The following is a 17,827-nucleotide window of genomic DNA, read 5'->3' as shown; positions in this document are numbered from 1 at the left end:
AAGTTTCTAACATTCATCCCACTTAAAATAGATTGACTCAATTTGGTAGCATTCACACTGAAATTATATCTATACTATAGGTATTACATTTTACCATTATAATATATATTTCAGGGACCTGGTTTAATTCATCCATATTTGCAAATAGACTTATTAATGGGCCTGCTTTATTAAAATGTTGCACTATGTGCAATTTTAGGGATCAGGGGACAGGTATTTTGAGCCCTAATCAAAATGAAACCAATCCATTTGTGATATTCCTTCGTGTCGCCCTTATGTTTTCCTTGTTCCATATTTCTTCTTCTTCTTCTTCATTTTTCTAGTTGTAGATTCTTGTTCTAGTTGCTGAAAATGGGCCCAGTAGGTGCAGAGGCTGATGAGAACCAGACAGTGGAAGAAATGAAGGTGGAGAAGTATCATCCACAGCAAACCACTCCTAGAGGTGAGCTGGCCCCCGACCCTGAGCCAGAGCTTATAGACAGCACCATGCTGATTGAGGTACGGATTATCCTCATATTAGCTTATTGCTCCATCATCTTGCTTGGGGTAATTGGAAACTCTTTGGTGATTCATGTGGTGATCAAATTCAAGAGCATGCGCACAGTAACCAACTTTTTCATTGCCAATCTGGCTGTGGCAGATCTTCTGGTGAACACCCTGTGCTTGCCATTCACTCTTACGTACACCTTAATGGGGGAGTGGAAAATGGGTCTTGTCCTATGCCACCTGGTTCCCTATGCCCAGGGCCTGGCAGTACAAGTGTCCACCATCACCTTGACAGTCATTGCCCTGGACCGGCACCGTTGCATCGTCTACCACCTGGAGAGCAAGATCTCCAAGAGAATCAGCTTCCTGATTATTGGCATGGCCTGGGGCATCAGCGCCCTGCTAGCCAGCCCCCTGGCCATCTTCCGCGAGTATTCGCTGATTGAGATTATTCCTGACTTTGAGATTGTGGTCTGTACAGAGAAGTGGCCTGGCGAGGAGAAGAACATCTATGGCACTGTCTACAGCCTTTCTTCCTTGCTAATCCTGTATGTGTTGCCTCTTTGCATCATATCCTTTTCCTACACCCGTATCTGGAGTAAACTTAAGAACCATGTGAGCCCTGGAGCTGCCAATGATCACTACCATCAGCGAAGGCAGAAGACCACCAAAATGCTGGTGTGTGTGGTCGTGGTGTTTGCGGTCAGCTGGTTGCCTCTCCACGCCTTCCAGCTTGCTGTGGACATTGACAACCAAGTCCTCGACCTGAAGGAGTACAAACTCATCTTCACTGTGCTCCACATTATCGCCATGTGTTCCACCTTTGCCAACCCCCTCCTCTATGGCTGGATGAACAGCAACTATAGGAAGGCTTTCCTCGCAGCCTTCCGCTGTGAGCAGAGGTTGGATGCCATCCACTCTGAGGTGTCTGTGACATTCAAGACTAAAAAGAACCTGGAAGTCAAAAAGAACAATGGCCCCCGTGACTCTTTCACAGAGGCTACCAACGTCTAAGGAAGCTCTGGTATGAAAATTGGTAGCTGAATTCTGACCAGAGCTATAAATCTGGTTGAGGAGAGCTCCCAGGTGCATCCTGATTTCCCACTTTAAGGAAGAAAAGGAGGATCTGAATGGAAGCATCTGCAGTAGAATCTGTGGAAACCTGGGTGGCAGAGCGTTGGTGAAAAGACTCCTATTCAAAGATACAACACACAGTTTGCCTATGGTTGCTTGGATGGTCAGTCAAAGTCTGAGTAAAAGCAGAGAGGGATGCTTTTGACTACTTCCCAGAATGAAGGAAACCCGAACAAGGAATTGGCATTATCAGCATTGCTAAAAAATGGTGGCTAAATAAGTTGCCTTTCAAATCATATTAGGGCATCGACAGGGGGTGATGTGCTGCTCACTGCCCCCTCATCTGAGGAAAAGACTACCCAAAATCAATTTCCCTAGGGAGCCACAGGCTCTTCTTTATTGTATTTTTTAAAAATTATTCTTCCTATGGACCAATCCTTCAGGGAGCACTACCAACTATTTGAACGACTTACAGGAAATAAGCTGAAATTTGCTATATAATTAGTATTTTGGCCAGTGATGGGGGAAATCTTTATTCAGTTAGCCAATTGTTCTTAAAACCAAATGCACATTTAGTGAAAACTTTCTTCAACTCAGAATAGAAGGCTGAAATTCTCAGAATTATAGAAATGTAAACAGTCATGTAGCTTCTCATTTCAAGTTGTGACTGCTTTATATAGATACTATTTACCTAACAAATAAGCATACAGCTCAAAACTTTTAATCACTTCTAATTGTTGTATCCTTTGGAACATGTATTATTCCTATGTTAGAGCTGAGTTTGTCTTCACTAAAAATTAATTCCGATTAGGAAATAATTTTTGTGGCATTTTGCAACATTTTGTGGTTATTTGTAAACAGTTTTTGCATAGATACGTAGCTCTAATGTGTTTACAGAACACTGCAGTGTTATTTTTTGAAATTCATCTTCCATGGACCCATTCAGAATTAATAAAACAATATAATTTCATCGAAATGGAACCACCTGGTAAGAGATATTAAAAACATTGCATTCATTACACTTTGCAAACATTCTATTTGGACCAATTTAAACATAAATTATCCTCCTCTCAAAATACTTAGCTATGTATTTTGGATAACTTATAAATATATACATAATAAAATTTTACCTATAAATAGTGGAGTGTAGATGCTATAATATTTTTCATTGAATGATTTTGGGAACACAATTTTTATTTCAATAGTACCCAATCAGAGATGCTTAAAACCCTAGTATGTTTATGAAAACTCACTGAGATGTTAAAATATTTGTACTTCTTTGGGTGCTGTTAAAGAAGATTTATTGTAATCACATTTTGTCAGTATGACTGAATTTGTGAATAGATTTCTTAAATTTTAAAAAGCTTCAATATGAATATTACATTTAGTTACAAACATTAACTTTATGAACAGGAGAGTTTCATTTTATGGATATATTTAAAATTTATACTATGGCTCTTGTTGAATTACTTCCAATGAAGAAGTAAAGCTCTTGATGTGGACTTGACGTGGGCTTCAGTGGAATACTGAAAAAGAATGAAAACAGTGAAAGAGTAAGAAGTAAACAAAAAATAATATATATATGTAACATATCATGTAATGGATGAGTTGATTTTTCTGTTGGACTTGACATAACTATCCAAGAAGAAGCTTTTTGTCCTTTAAATAGCAGTTACTTTGTTTAAGGTGTTAATAGATAATTGTGGTTAAAAGTGTTGTCTTTCCCTCTTGGAGAATTCTTACCCTGTAGGAAATGTGTATGTTACTGTATCACCAGTTGTAGTAGTAAATTATTGGAATCCAATTAATGATCCATTAATATATGTGATCTAATTAATTCTGTTAACCCATTAACAAAATATCTTATGTAGTGATTTTATCTGTTGAAATAAAAAGACTTTGGGAAATTAGAGAAATTGTGTGATATTTTATATCAGAGTTTCTGTCCAAGATGAAATAGTAGGCCTTTGACACAACCAAAAAAAGGAAAATAATGGTGACTCCTAGATAGTTTAGCTCTCTTTCCTTTCTGTACATGAACATGAGTCAATGTATTCACTCCTATGGCTGCAATTATAATTCATATTTTTGCAGTGTTTGAATCTTTAAGACCAGACCTTTTTTCTATCTTCAAACCTGTATCTTCATCAGCTGACTTGACATGTCTACATGGGTGTCTCATTAGCGGATTAAATCGAACATGTCTAAAACAGAACCTGCCATTTTGATCCACACCCCACTTCACCTCTACTTTTTTTTTCCTGTATTTCTTTTCTAATCATGATGCTGCTATTAATCTAGTTCCCTAAAGCCTTACACTTTGGAGTCACCCTTGACACTTGTGTCTCCTTATCACACATGTCCAATCAATTCCCACATTTTGTTCTAATTCCTAGATGTTGCTTGCATCAGTTCATTTTTCTTCATCCTTATGCTCCCCACCATAGTTCAGGTTGTGATTATCTTCCTAGACCCGGTATTATCTCTCATCTGGTTTAATGTTACAGCTTCCTAATTGGTCTCTCTATATCCAGTCATCTTCCTATCCAATTCACCTTTTACCCGCCTGCCAGAGTTATTTTTCAAAAACTCAAATTTTATCAAATCACTCTTCTGATGACAACTCTTCAATGTCTCCTCATCATCCTTATGCTAGAGTCAAAATCTTTTTATGACTTGGAAGGCTCTTTAGTACCTGACTCTACTTACACGTTTTATCCCTTGCAAATTCTCTTTCTATAATTTTTGCTGCTAGATTTTAAGCATATGAGGGCGGGGGACAGAGACTCTTTTAATCATTGTGGTACCACAGGTATTTGCAGCTTCTGGCACCAATTAGTGATCAATAAATATCCATCAAGGAAACTGAGTCAATGAGTCAAGTAAATATTAAAGCCAAGATTTGAAGATAGAGCTGTAAGATTGTAAACCATACACTTGTCCTAGTTTTGTTATACAACTTGTAGGAAAGTAAGGGTTTAGCCATACAGGAGTCAAGGAAAGATGCATATTTGTTCCAGATTAGGGTTTTTATTGAAGGCCATTAAGTATAACACTTGTATAATTGGGAAGGGCTCTATACATATACTCCATTTAGGGTTCACTCAAAATTATCTAGAACCTTGCACAAGGGAAGCATAGAAAAGCCAGTGCATTATACTCGTCATAATTCAGATAACTGAAAAGAAGTCATGCTAGGTATTTCCAGCAAAAAGTCATTTAGTACAGGAAATTAAAATCTTGCAAAACCACTGGAAGAATTGGAGAAGTGAAGGTGAGGAAAAGCTGCCACTGGCATTGAAGAAACCAGGAAGTGAGTATTATACTTAAAGTCATGAGTATTATACTTAAAAAAAAAAAAAAAAAAAAAACAGCTCCCAACAGCTATTTTTTTAGTGGCTATAATTAGAGAGTATGGATAGAATCATACGAAACCATACGAAATCATACGAAACCACTTTTCATGCCTACAACAGAGAGTGGACGATGTACAGGATGGAGTACAGGTGTATCCATTAAAATCTTATTGCCTCCTAATGTCTGTTGATAGATGAATGGACACACACACACACACACACACACACACAGGAATATTACTCAGCCATAAAAAATGAGATTTTGCCATGTGTGACAACATGGATGGGTATTATGTCTAGTGAAATAAGTCAGACAGAGAAAGACAAATACCATATGATTTTACTTGTATAGGGAATCTAGAAAACAAAACAAACAAAAATTTATGGGAGCTAACCCATAAATACAGAGAACAAACTGATGCCCGCTTGAGTGGAGGGTGGTAGGAAATTGGCAAAATAAGTGAAGGGGAATGGGAGGTACAGGCTTCCAGTTATGGAATGAGTAAGTCAAGACATAAAAAGTATAGTATAGGGAATATGGTCAATGGTTTTGTAATCGCTTTGTATGGTGTCAGATGATAGCTACACTTGTGAGCATAGTATAACATATAGACTTGTCCAAACACTGTATTGTACATCTGAAACTAATGTAATATGTGTCAACGAGATTTCAATTAAAAAAATCTTATTGTCTCCTGCTAAGCCCATAATCCTGCCCCCTTCTCTCACCATAGACTCAACAGTGCCTTTTGCTTCTCTTTTGCTTTTCAAAATTCATGTGAGTATCTCTCATTTGTGGAATACAACTCTAGCCTTGCTGGCAGGGATTTGGGGAAATGTAGTTCTTAGGTTTCTATCCCATAAGGTTCAGGGAGAGCATGGAAGGGAGAATATGTTGTCTAATTGCTGTCTGACAATTTGGCAATGTTGAGAATTGCCCAGATGGTGTAATTTCTAGTTTCAGCCTCATCCTCTCTTTCTTAGTGTTTGTTTGTTTGTTTATTTTTTGTTTGGGGGGTTTTTTTTTGGTTTTTCAGAGTTACAGTGATGCAGTTTGATTGTATCTTTTTTTTCCTTTTCTGGTTTCAAGGCCAATGGGTTAAAGATACTCTTTAAAATTGGCCCATTAGTACAGAGGAACTGAGGAATAAAGCATAAAGAAAGAACTTCCCCCCCGCCCCCGGCCATGGTAGGTTGATTGGAATGGAGGAAGAAAGAATTATATCAAGACTTAATGATTAGGGGTGCCTGGGTGACTCAGTAGGTTAAGCGTCTGCCTTTGGCTCAGGTCATGATCCCAGGGTCCTGGGATCAAGCCCCATGTCGGACTCCCTGCTCAGCAGGAGAGTCTGCTTCTCCCTCTGCCTCTGCCCTCTCCTCTGCTCCTGCTCGCCACTCTCACTCTCTCTCAGTCTCTCTCTCTCTCAAATAAATAAAATCTTTAAAAAAAAAAAAAGACTTAATGATCTAAAAACCACAGAAGAATATAAATTCTGGATTAACTAGGATGATCAAAGGAAATGATATCTCAGGGAGAATACAATCTTTAAAATTTTCAAGTTGATAAGGGATGAAATATGAATGTATAAAGAATGATTTGTGAGGATTTATAAAAGACACCTGTTAGATCACTGACCTTTTTTCTTCGTGGTACACTAGTCCGATGTCCACAGACTTCACAGATTTTCCTAGATATGGGTGAGGTTATAGGGAAGATGGACTGTGGGTTAGATAGTTCACAAGTTATTTATAACTCCAACTCTTTCTTGTTAGTCCATGAATATGTAACTGAATGGAAGTAAATGAAAATGACTAACTCTGAATCTACTCTTCTTTGTAAATCATTGCCAAGTTTTAACACTTTAACAAATTACTTGACAAACACCACATAGCAGATTGTGATACAGACACGTAGTGTCACATTAAATTAAAAAATGCTACATTATCCTCACAAAAAATAAAGGAAAAAATAAGTGAATATTTTTTGTCATTATATTCTAAGATAGCATGAAACAGATGATTAGAGTCATGAGTATTATACTTAAAAAAAAAAAAAAAAAACAGCTCCCAACAGCTATTTTTTTAGTGGCTATAATTAGAGAGTATGGATAGAATTTTGGAACTGTCAATGTTATGATGTGATGCTACTTTTATGAAAAACATAGTTGAGCATATACTTTGAGCAGTTTTGTTACTCATGCTAATCATTTGTACCGATATATATTCACCATGCCTTAAAAAAATACACTTTGCCCATCAGCACATTCTTTTTTTTTAAATTAATTAATTTTTTATTTTTTATTTACATATAATGTATTATTTGTTTCAGGGGTACAAGTCTGTGATTTATCAGTCTTACACAATTCACAGCACCACCATAGCGCATACCCTCCCCAATGTCTATCACCCAGCCACTCCATCCCTTCCACCCCAGTCTACCCCAGCAACCCTCAGTTTGTTTCCTGAGATTAAGAATCTCTTATGGATTGTCTCTCTCTCTGGTTTCATTTTGTTTCATTTTTCTCTCCCTTGCCCTATGATCCTCTGCCTTGTTTCTCAAATTCCTCATATCAGTGAGATCATATGATAACCGTCTTTCTTTGATGGACTTATTTCATTTAGCATAATACCCTCTAGTTCCATCCATGTCGTTGCAAATGGCAAGATTTCATTTTTTTGATAGCTGCATGGTATTCCATTGTATATATATACCACATCTTTTTTATCCATTCATCTGTTGATGGACATCTAGGCTCTTTCCATAGTTTGGCTATTGTGGACATTGCTGCTATAAACATTGGGGTGCACGTGCCCCTTCGGATCCCTACATTTGTATCTTTGGGGTAAATACCCAGTAGTGCAATTGCTGGGTTATAGGGTAGCTCTATTTTCAACTTTTCGAGGAACCTAGGTACTCTTTTCCAGAGTGGCTCCACCAGCTTGCATTCCCACCAACAGTGTAGAAGGGTTCCCCTTTCTCTGCATCCTTGTCAACATCTGTCATTTCCTGACTTGTTAATTTTAGCCATTCTGACTGGTGTGAGGTGGTATCTCATTGTGGTTTTGATTTGTATTTCCCTGATGTCAAGTGATGTTGAGCAGTATTTCATATGTCTATTGGCCATTTGGATGTCTTCTCTGCAGAAATGTCTGTTCATGTCTTCTGCCCATTTCTTGACTGGATCATTTGTTCTTTGGGTGTTGAGTTTGATAAGTTCTTTATAGATATTGGATACTAGCCCTTTATCTGATATGTCATTTGCAAATATCTTCTCCCATTCTGTCGGTTGTCTTTGGGTTTTGTTGACTGTTTCTTTTACTGTGCAAAAGCTTTTTATCTTGATGGAGTCCCAATAATTCATTTTTGCCCTTGCTTCCCTTGCCTTTGGCGATGTTTCTAGGAAGAAGTTGCTGTGGCTGAGGTCGAAGAGGTTGCTGCCTGTGTTCTCCTCTAGGATTTTGATGGATTCCTGTCTCACATTTAGGTCTTTCAACCATTTGGAGTCTATTTTTGTGTGTGGTGTAAGAAAATGGTCCAGTTTCATTCTTCTGCATGTGGCTGTCCAATTTCCCGACACCATTTGTTGAGGAGACTGTCTTTTTTCCATTGGACATTCTTTCCGGCTTTGTCAAAGATGAGTTGACCCTAGAGTTGAGGGTCCATTTCTGGGCTCTCTATTCTGTTCCACTGACCTATGTGCCTGTTTTGGGGCCAGTACCATACTGTCTTGATGATGACAGCTTTGTAATAGAGCTGGAAGTCCGGAATTGTGATGCCACCAGCTTTGCTTTTCTTTTTCAAATTTCCTCTGGCTTATTTGGGGCCTTTTCCACCAGCACATTCTTAAAGATAGTTTTACGACTGTGCAATTATGTCATCCTTGCGGAGAACTCATGGTATTAAACAAATTAACAGCAATTCTTGTAATATGTTCTGTTATTCCCAAGCCTATGTTCCTCCCATAGTTTCTTTCTCCTATCATCCTCCCCCTCCCCAATTCTGTTTTCCACTGCCAGAGACTGGCCTGAAGGACAGGTGATGCAAGTGGGCTCCACGGAGCAGGTGATATATTCCATAATGCACGAGAGGCCCACAGGTGAATCTACAGCAGACAAGGCTTAGAGCTGAAGTGAGGAAGATCAGAGCAACAGCTAAGTCCAAGGAAGCAGTGTCTTAAGGAGGTCATGAAACTAAGTGACAGCATCTGGGTGGGGATTGGATCAAACCAGGAACCAGGAATGCTGAAACAAGAGGGAGGCAGGAGCAAAGTAATGGCTGCACCACTGGATCTGTAATGCTGAACGAAGGGTTCTGGAGCAAGGTGGAAAATCTTAGATAAGCGTCTCCTTACATGGATTGTGTATACTTAGGAAATCAACAACAACTTTTTTAAATTAAAATCACCTACAAGCTCTCATAACTCTCTAGCAGGAAACATTTTAATTTAATTATTGATTTTTTAATAGCTGAGAGTTCATTCAATAAATAATTACATAATAAGTGTACTGAGCCTTAAAATAATAAATTCTTGTGATAATTGTTTCCTGCTTTTTACCAGCTAGGGATGAGGTAGGTGTATGTGAGGGAGTGCTCTACCAAGTGTTCGTTGTTGTCATTTTTGTTTTTTTTTTTTCCTGTTGGGAGAGGAAGACATGGAGGGAAAAGTTAGGATGGAGGGGAAAGGGCAGCAACATTCTAAAGAAATGGGGCAGAAGATCCCCAGTATTCTCCTATTCGTCTGCATTGAGTAGATCATGTGGGTACAAACTCACTGGAAGATTCCCTGAATTTCTGCAGCATTGCTGAAATCTCAACCAGCCCCAGCACTCAGAATCAACCCCCTACTATTTTATATTTTAATTAAAATAAAATTTACAGTAATATGCACAGATTTAGGTATATAATTCTATGAGTTTTCACAAGTGTATACACATATGTGATCATTTACCTCAATCAAGAGATAGACTTTTCATCACTTCATGTCCACTTCCAGTCAATCTCCACCCTACCCTGATAGCAACCATCATGCTGATTTTTGTCACCGTAGATTAATTTTGTCTCGCCTTCAACTTTGTACACTTGAAGCCATAGAATATGTATTGTTTTGAATCTAGCATCTTTTGCATAATCCAATGATTTGGAGATTCATCCAGGTTGGTACATGTATCATTAATTCATTCTGATTTTATTGCTGGGTCACATTCATTTGTGTGAGTATACCACAATTTATTTATCCATTCTCTTGATATATGTTTGGATTATTTCAAGTTTTTGGCCTTTATGGGTAAACCTGCAATAAATATGCTTTCCTAAGTCCTTTTTTAGAGATATATTTTTATATTCCTTAAGAAAATAAAAAAGTAGCTGAATTACTAGGTCATAAAGTAGATATATAGTGAACTTTATGAGAAATAGCCAATACATTTCCCAAATGGTTACTCTCCCCCTTGAAATATTTGAGAGATCCAAGTTGTTCCACACTTTGTAACATTTGGTGTTGTTACTGTTTCTAATTTTTTCCATTGCAGTAGAATGTACTTTTGACTTGCATTTCTCTGATGACTAATGATGTTGATCACTTCTTGATATGCTTATTCATCATTCATATGTCTTCTTTAGAGAAGTGTTTGTTTATATCAATTACCCATTATGTAAAATTCGATTTAATAGTCTTTGCTGTTGTTTTTTATTGAGTTTTAGTGGGTCTTTATAAATTGTGTGTGGGGGGCGCCTGGGTGGCTCAGTTGGTTAAGCGACTGCCTTCAGCTCAGGTCATGATCCCAAGGTCCTGGGATCGAGTCCCACGTCGGGCTCCCGGCTCAGCGGGGAGCCTGCTTCTCCCTCTGACCCTCTCCCCTCTCATGCTGTTTCTCTCCTGCTCACTCTCTAATAAATAAATAAATAAATAATCTTTTAAAAATAAATAAATAAATTGTGTGTGTGTGTGTATATATATGTGTATATTATATTTAATGTGAAACCAACCTTACGTTCCTGGTATAACTCTCACATGAGTTTGATGTATTATCTTTTTTAGTATACACAGATATACATTATATTATATACATATATATCTTACATTAGCACATATATATAATTGTATATATTCTCCCAGATACATGTATTGCAAATGACTTTTCCCAGGCTGTGAAAGAGTTCTTAATTTTGATCAAGTTCAATTTATCATTTTTTCTTTTAAGGTTAGTACTGTTTTGTCTTCTCTCTGAGAGATCTCAGTCTACCCCTAGGCCAGAAAGATATTTTGTGTTTTCCTAGAAGCACTATAGTTTTAGTTCTCACAACCATGATTTGTCTCAATTTGGGTTTATTTACTTTTCATACATTTTTTCAATTCTCCTGACACCAATCGTTTAAAAGCTTTATTTTGCCACAGGGAATTGCCCTGGCATCTTTGCTAAAAATCACTCTACTGCTTATGTTTGCAACTATTTCTGGCTATTTTAGTCATTTGCTCTATTTGTTTATCCTTATACCCATATCACACTCTCCTGATCTCTGTATATCTTAAAAATTTGGTAATTATGCCTGCCAAATTTGTTCTTCTTTTGCAATATTAATTTGGTTATTCTCAGGTCTTTGTGTTTCCATACGAAATTTAGAACTAGCTTGTCTATTTCTGTAGAAAAATACTCTGGCATTATGATTAAGGTCATATTACCTATATAGATCAGTTTAAGGAGAAATGACTTCCTAACAACATTGTCTTTTAATATTTGAACATGGTATATCTCTTCATTTATTTGCATTCCTTAATTTCTCTTAATATTTTATTCTTTTCAGCATAGCCGGCTAATATATATCTTTTGTTAAATTAATCAAGTATTTTATGCTTTTAGATGCTATTGAAATTGGAATTGTTTTTTAATGTCGATATCAACTAGGCATTGCTAGTATACAATTAGTATTTGGTTTTTAGACCTTAAAGCTTCACTTATTAAGTCCAGTAATGTTTTGCAAGTTCCTTAAGGTTTTCTGTGTAAACACCTATGCCCTTTGTGAATGAAGATAGTTTTTATTCTTCTTGCCAAATCTTAATTGCATTATTGCACTGGGTAGGACTTCTGGTAAAATGGTGAATAGATGTGGTAATAGTAAGTATCTTTGATTTGTTTTCAACCCCTAGGGATGGATGGGGTGGAAATATTTTATATTTTCCCATTAAGTATGATAACCATAGGTTTTTTGGTGGATAACTTTATCGGGTTAAGGAAGTTATCTTCTAGTTATAGTTTGTTGAAGTTATTTTCTTAAAATTATGTATTGCTTTTGAATTTTCTCAAATAATTTCTCTCCTTCTATGAAATACCTTTGTATTTTAATGTTATGAATTATATTGATTGAATCTTTAATGTGAAACCAACCTTACATTCCTGGTATAACTCTCACATGAGTTTGAAGTATTATTTTTTTAATGTATTCTTCAAATCACTTTGCTAATACTTGGTTGAAGATTTTTGCATCTATGTTCATAAGGAATATTAGTCTGTATATTTATTTTCTTGTGAACTCTGTCAAGTTTGCATATCAGTATTTGGGTCTTAAGTCTTAAGTCTTAAGGACTCATAAAACATTTTGGATAGTGTTTCCTTCTCTTCTATTTTATGAAGGAGTTCATATTATTGATATTAATATTATTTCTTTCTTAACTGTTTGATAGGATTCACCAAAGGAATCATCTAGGCTTAGAGTTTTCCTTGTGGGAAGATTTTCTTCTCTTTAAATTTCAAATTCAATGTCTATAGTAAATATTGGACTATACTTTTTTTTTTTTCCTTAGATTGGTTTTGGTATATATCTTTCAAGGAATTTGTTCCTTTCATCTAAGTTGTTGAATTTTTTTACATTAAATTGACTGTAATATTCCCTTAACGTTTTAATTTCTGTTAGATATATACTGACATCCTTTCTTTAATTCTTGATTTTGATAATTAGGTTTCTCTCTTCCTGCTCTTTGATTATTTCTGTCAGGGGTTTACTAATTTCATTAATCTTTTCAAAAACCTAACCTTTGGTTTGATAATTTTTTCTATTGTTTTCATGTTTCTATTTTCATTGATACATGCCATTATTTTATTATTTCTTTTATTTGCTCTGGGTTTAATTGGAAATTTTTCTACCTTCTCAAAACTAAAACTTAAATTAATTGTTTTATGTCTTATTTTTAAGTAAATTTTTACATATGTAAATTTTCCTTTAAATTCATTTTAGCTATATTCCCCTTCTAAATTTTGGTACATAATATTTTCACTGTTATTCAGTTACATTATTTTCTATTTTCATTTGTGATTTCTTCTAGACCTATGGATTGGGGGAGTGTGTTAATCTTCAAATATTTGGAACTTTTTCTAGGCATATTATTATTATTGATTTCTAATATAATACCTTAGTTATCAGAAAATATATTCTATATGATTTCAATTGTTTACATTACACATCAGATAATAATCCCTGTGAGATAGGGGCAAAAATCTTAAGATTAGTACTAAAATTATCCCTGATTGTTGTCCTTAGAAAATCCCCAGGTTTCGGCACATAGAGAGGAACACAGATAGAATCCAGCAGAATCCTTGAATTCAGGAAATCAAGTTGGAAGTTGGAGGAGAAAAAGGAAGATAGAATTTGCAGGTCAGAGTATAAAAAAGAAGAAAGCTTCACAGAAAAGACCTACAGAGAACCACAGAGGGTTTCCTTATGGAGCTGCCTGTATGTTAAGAAAATATCCAAGATTGTAGAAAAAAAGTAACCTTGGAGTATTAAAAGTATAGTATCCAGAGAACACAGAAGGGTAAAAAAAGCAATATTCCCACCAGCTATACTGAAAAATCTTGTAATTCACTGGGCACTGGGTAAAGTACCCAGAATGTTCTTGCCTCAGTAGTGAGGAATTCTTACCACAATTCTTCTCTGGTTCTTCTCAAGAAATGTTAAAAGCAAAACCTGAAAAAAACAAAGTATTTCCAAATAGTTTAACTGTATTACAAAATGCAGCTCAAAAATGTTTATAGCTTTACAAAATATATACAGGACTCCACAGGGTAAAATTGACAAATTCTTTCTTCTGATCAAGATTGCCAGGCATATAAAAAGCAGGGATATATTACCCATAGTAAGAGGAAAAATACATCAAACTAAATTGACCCAGAATTGACATAGATATTAGAATCAGCAGATAAAGACATTAAGACACTTATTATAACTATTTGATATATTCAATATTTTTGTTTAAAGACGTGAAAGTATAAAAAATTATCCAAACCAAATTTCTGGGGGTGAACATTACAATGTCTGAGGTAATAGAAGGTCAATTAGGAATTGCAGCAGAAAATATTAGTGAACTTGAAGACATAGCAATAGAAATTATCCAAAAGGAAACAGAAAAAGAAAAAAGAAATTACAAACATGTAAAGAACATCAGTGATCAGTGGGACAACTTCAAGTGGTCTTATATATGTGTAATTAGAGTCAGCAAAAGAATGGAGGAAAGAAGACATATTTGATGTTACAGCTGAAAATTTTTCAAAAGTTATAGATAATAATCCAACAAAGGAGGTAATATGGATTCATAAAAATACTCAAGAATTCAAAAGGTGACAAAGATAGAAAAGAGAAACAAAACCATGCGAGAAAAATAGAAAACAAATAACAAAATAACTTCCATCTAATCTCATCAGCAATCACGTTAAATGTAAATAGTTTAAACACTACAATTTAAAAGACAGAGATTGTCATATTGGCTATAAAAGCAAGACCCAACTGTATGATATTAAACTATTTTAAATACAGAAGCAATTCTACAAAATATAAAAGTTATAATTAGAACCCAGAATGCAAATATTATAAGTCTTTTTAATATAGATATTATTCTATGATACAAAACCTGGGAGAAGATGTGAAGGCAAGGTAGGAAAAACTGGAAGTGCACTAATTAATTTTATTATAATAGTACCTCAGTTGATGCTTTCAAAAGCTGCTAAATCAACCTGTAACAGTTCAAATATAATAACTAAATATATAAATAAAAATAGAATAAATATAACCAAATTTTACTGTGTATATATCTCCGATGCTTTTTAAAATGTTCATTCTCAGATCTTATTTCAACAGATTCTGATTCAGATTTTTGGTCGGGGCTCAGGAGTATGCTTTCTAAACAGTTATCTGTGGTATAACTGGGATGTAGGTGGTATCTTTGTGTCACATTAAAAAATAATATGCAGGTTTAATAATAAACTAGCCAAATGTGGTAGTGGTAAAAGATGGAAGGTGGGAGTAAGGGTAAATCTTTTAAAAGAAAACGACAGATTAATATCCTTCATGAGGATAAATAAAAATATTCTAAGCAAAACTTTAGCAACAGTATCCAATAATTTATAAAAAAAAATACGTCATGATCTTGTGGGGTTTATTAATTTCACATTAGATAATAAATGTCATTTGTCATACTATATTGACAAACTAAAAAAAATCATCTTAACAGACACATATAAAACGTGTGACAAAATAAAATACTCTTTTCTGATTAAAAAAATCAATATTGGGCGCCTGGGTGGCTCAGTTGGTTAAACGACTGCCTTCCGCTCAGGTCATGATCCTGGAGTCCCGGGATCGAGTCCCGCATCGGGCTCCCTGCTCGGCGGGGGGGGTCTGCTTCGTCCTCTGACCCTATCCCCTCTCATGTGTTCTCTCTCTCTCATTCTCTCTCAAATAAATAAATAAAATCTTTAAAAAAAAATCAATATTATGAAGTATATAATTTTCATCTTCTACTTTTTATTTCACCTACTTTATATCTCCCTGATTGAGAGAATTAAAAATTTCCTATGAACATTTTATGACTAATTTTTATCTTGATCTCTTGAATATTTTATAGGTTCTTCAAAATTAATTTTGATATTGCTTTACTTTGTGCCGCCCCCTACTATGACAGTTGAATCTCTATTTTTGCCTTGAATTTGCTTTCTCTGGTCATAATATTACAAAACTTGTTTTCATTTAATTTTTATTTTCTTGTCACATCTTTGCCCATCTTTTTTTACTTTTAATATCTCTATTTCGCTCTTTGAAACATGTTTATTTTGTTCAGCATATGATTGGGTTTTGATTTTAATCCCATATTAGTCTCATTATTTTTTAATTGAGTTTATCTCTTTTATATCAATTGATTTGCAGATATGCTAACTCATTAATTCTTCTATGTTAGACATTTTTCTACGTTGAATGTCCTCCTTGTTTTTTACTACAACCATATCATCCAGGCTTCCCTTGATTTGGTGGTTGAGGTTGTAGTTAGTGATGTGACAATGGTGGTAATATGTGTGCTATATTTTTTATATTTTCTAAGATTTATATACTGTTTTTAAGATTTCTAGTGTTTTCATACTACTATCTCTTATCAATTTTAGACCATAAATGTTGACTCCCCACCATGAAAGATAAAAGAAATAAAATTTAGGGTGCCTGGGTGGCTCAGTTGGTTAAGCGACTGCCTTCGGCTCAGGTCATGATCCTGGAGTCCCTGGATCGAGTCCCGCATCGGGCTCCCTGCTCGGCAGGGAGTCTGCTTCTCCCTCTGACCCTCCTCCCTCTCATGCTCTCTGTATCTCATTCTCTCTGTCTCAAATAAATAAATAAAATCTTTAAAAAAAAAAAAAAAGAAATAAAATTTAAACAATGTGGTACAGCTACACATCACCAAATAGCTAAAATGAAAGGAAAGAAAATACCTATGTTAACTGGAGGATTTAGAGCAACTTGCATGACGGGAATATAAACTGGTTAAGCCACTCAAAAAAACTGTTTGGCAATTTTTACCATAACTGACTAGTCCTACTCTACTACCAAGGAATTCCATTTCTACTTATGTACCCAAAAGAAATGTATGTGTGTGTTCACCATACACATGCACAAGAATGTTCATGTGTTCATATGCAACATTTATAATAGCTGAAAGTTGAGATGTAACCTAAGTATACATTGACAGTGGATTAGATAAATAGTTATATATTCATGGAATGAAGGACTAGAGAGCAATTTTTCAGCTTTACTGAGGTAGTATTGATACACAAAACTGCTTATATTTAATTTATACAATTTGATGAATTTGGACATTGCACACATCCATGCTACCATCACTGCAATCAAAGTAATAAACACATCCATTACTTCCAAAAGTTTCCTTGTGTCAGAAGGAATAAACTCTTGCTACATGTAACAATAGGAATGAATTTCATAAACATTACAGTAACATATGAAGCCAAACACAGTGGATTACATACCATATAAGTACTTTTCTACAAAGTTAATAAATAGTCAAAATGAATCTGTATTGTTAGAAGTGAAGATAATGGCTACCTTGGTGCTGAGGTAGTTACTGGTAGAGGGCAAAAGGGGGGTTTCTGGAATGCTTTTAATGTTTTGTTGCTTGATTGTATGTGCACACAGTTAGACTTCACCAAGCAGTCAAAATGTTTCAAAGCTGCCAACATTCAGTGCTGGTGAGATTAGGAAAATTAGGCGCATCTTGCATTGATGAAGGAAATACCAATTGCTACAATCATTTTGGAAAGCAACCTAGCAATTGCTATTAAAATTTAATATAAATACAAAATTTGAACCAACAACCCACCTTTGAGAATCTGTTCTGTGGGGAAAAAAGCAGCATTATAGAAGGCTACATGAAAATATATTTGAAGTGGCCAAAAACTGGAAACTGTTCTAATATCCATAATTAGGAAAAATGATCAAATAGATTATAATACAGTCAGCCATAGTATATTATGCAACTATTAAGTAAAATGTGTTTTATGCATAACTGATGAACTGTAAGAATTTCTATGATGTGTTATTAATTGAGAGATGTCTAAAGCAAATGCACACAAACATATTTAAA

General features: G+C 35.3%; 1 protein-coding gene across 1 annotated transcript; it reads left to right on the top strand.

Annotated features, from left to right (window-relative positions):
• The first annotated feature begins 348 nt into the window (after positions 1–348).
• On the top strand, positions 349–1,500 carry NPY2R (neuropeptide Y receptor Y2). Its single transcript, XM_021698964.1, has one exon. It carries the CDS (start codon positions 352–354, stop codon positions 1,498–1,500), a length of 1,149 nt encoding a protein of 382 aa, XP_021554639.1. The 5' UTR covers positions 349–351.
• The last annotated feature ends 16,327 nt before the right edge of the window (positions 1,501–17,827 follow it).

This window comes from Neomonachus schauinslandi, chromosome 2 (genome assembly GCF_002201575.2).
Source record: "Neomonachus schauinslandi chromosome 2, ASM220157v2, whole genome shotgun sequence".
NCBI classification, from domain to species: domain Eukaryota; kingdom Metazoa; phylum Chordata; class Mammalia; order Carnivora; family Phocidae; genus Neomonachus; species Neomonachus schauinslandi.
The sequence above is the reverse complement of the archived record's forward strand: the minus strand, read 5'-3'. Positions and strand labels throughout refer to the sequence as shown.

Bases quoted from the DNA above. Each gene is read 5' to 3' on its own strand.
- NPY2R (XM_021698964.1), top strand. From the start codon at position 352: ATGGGCCCAGTAGGTGCAGAGGCTGATGAGAACCAGACAGTGGAAGAA.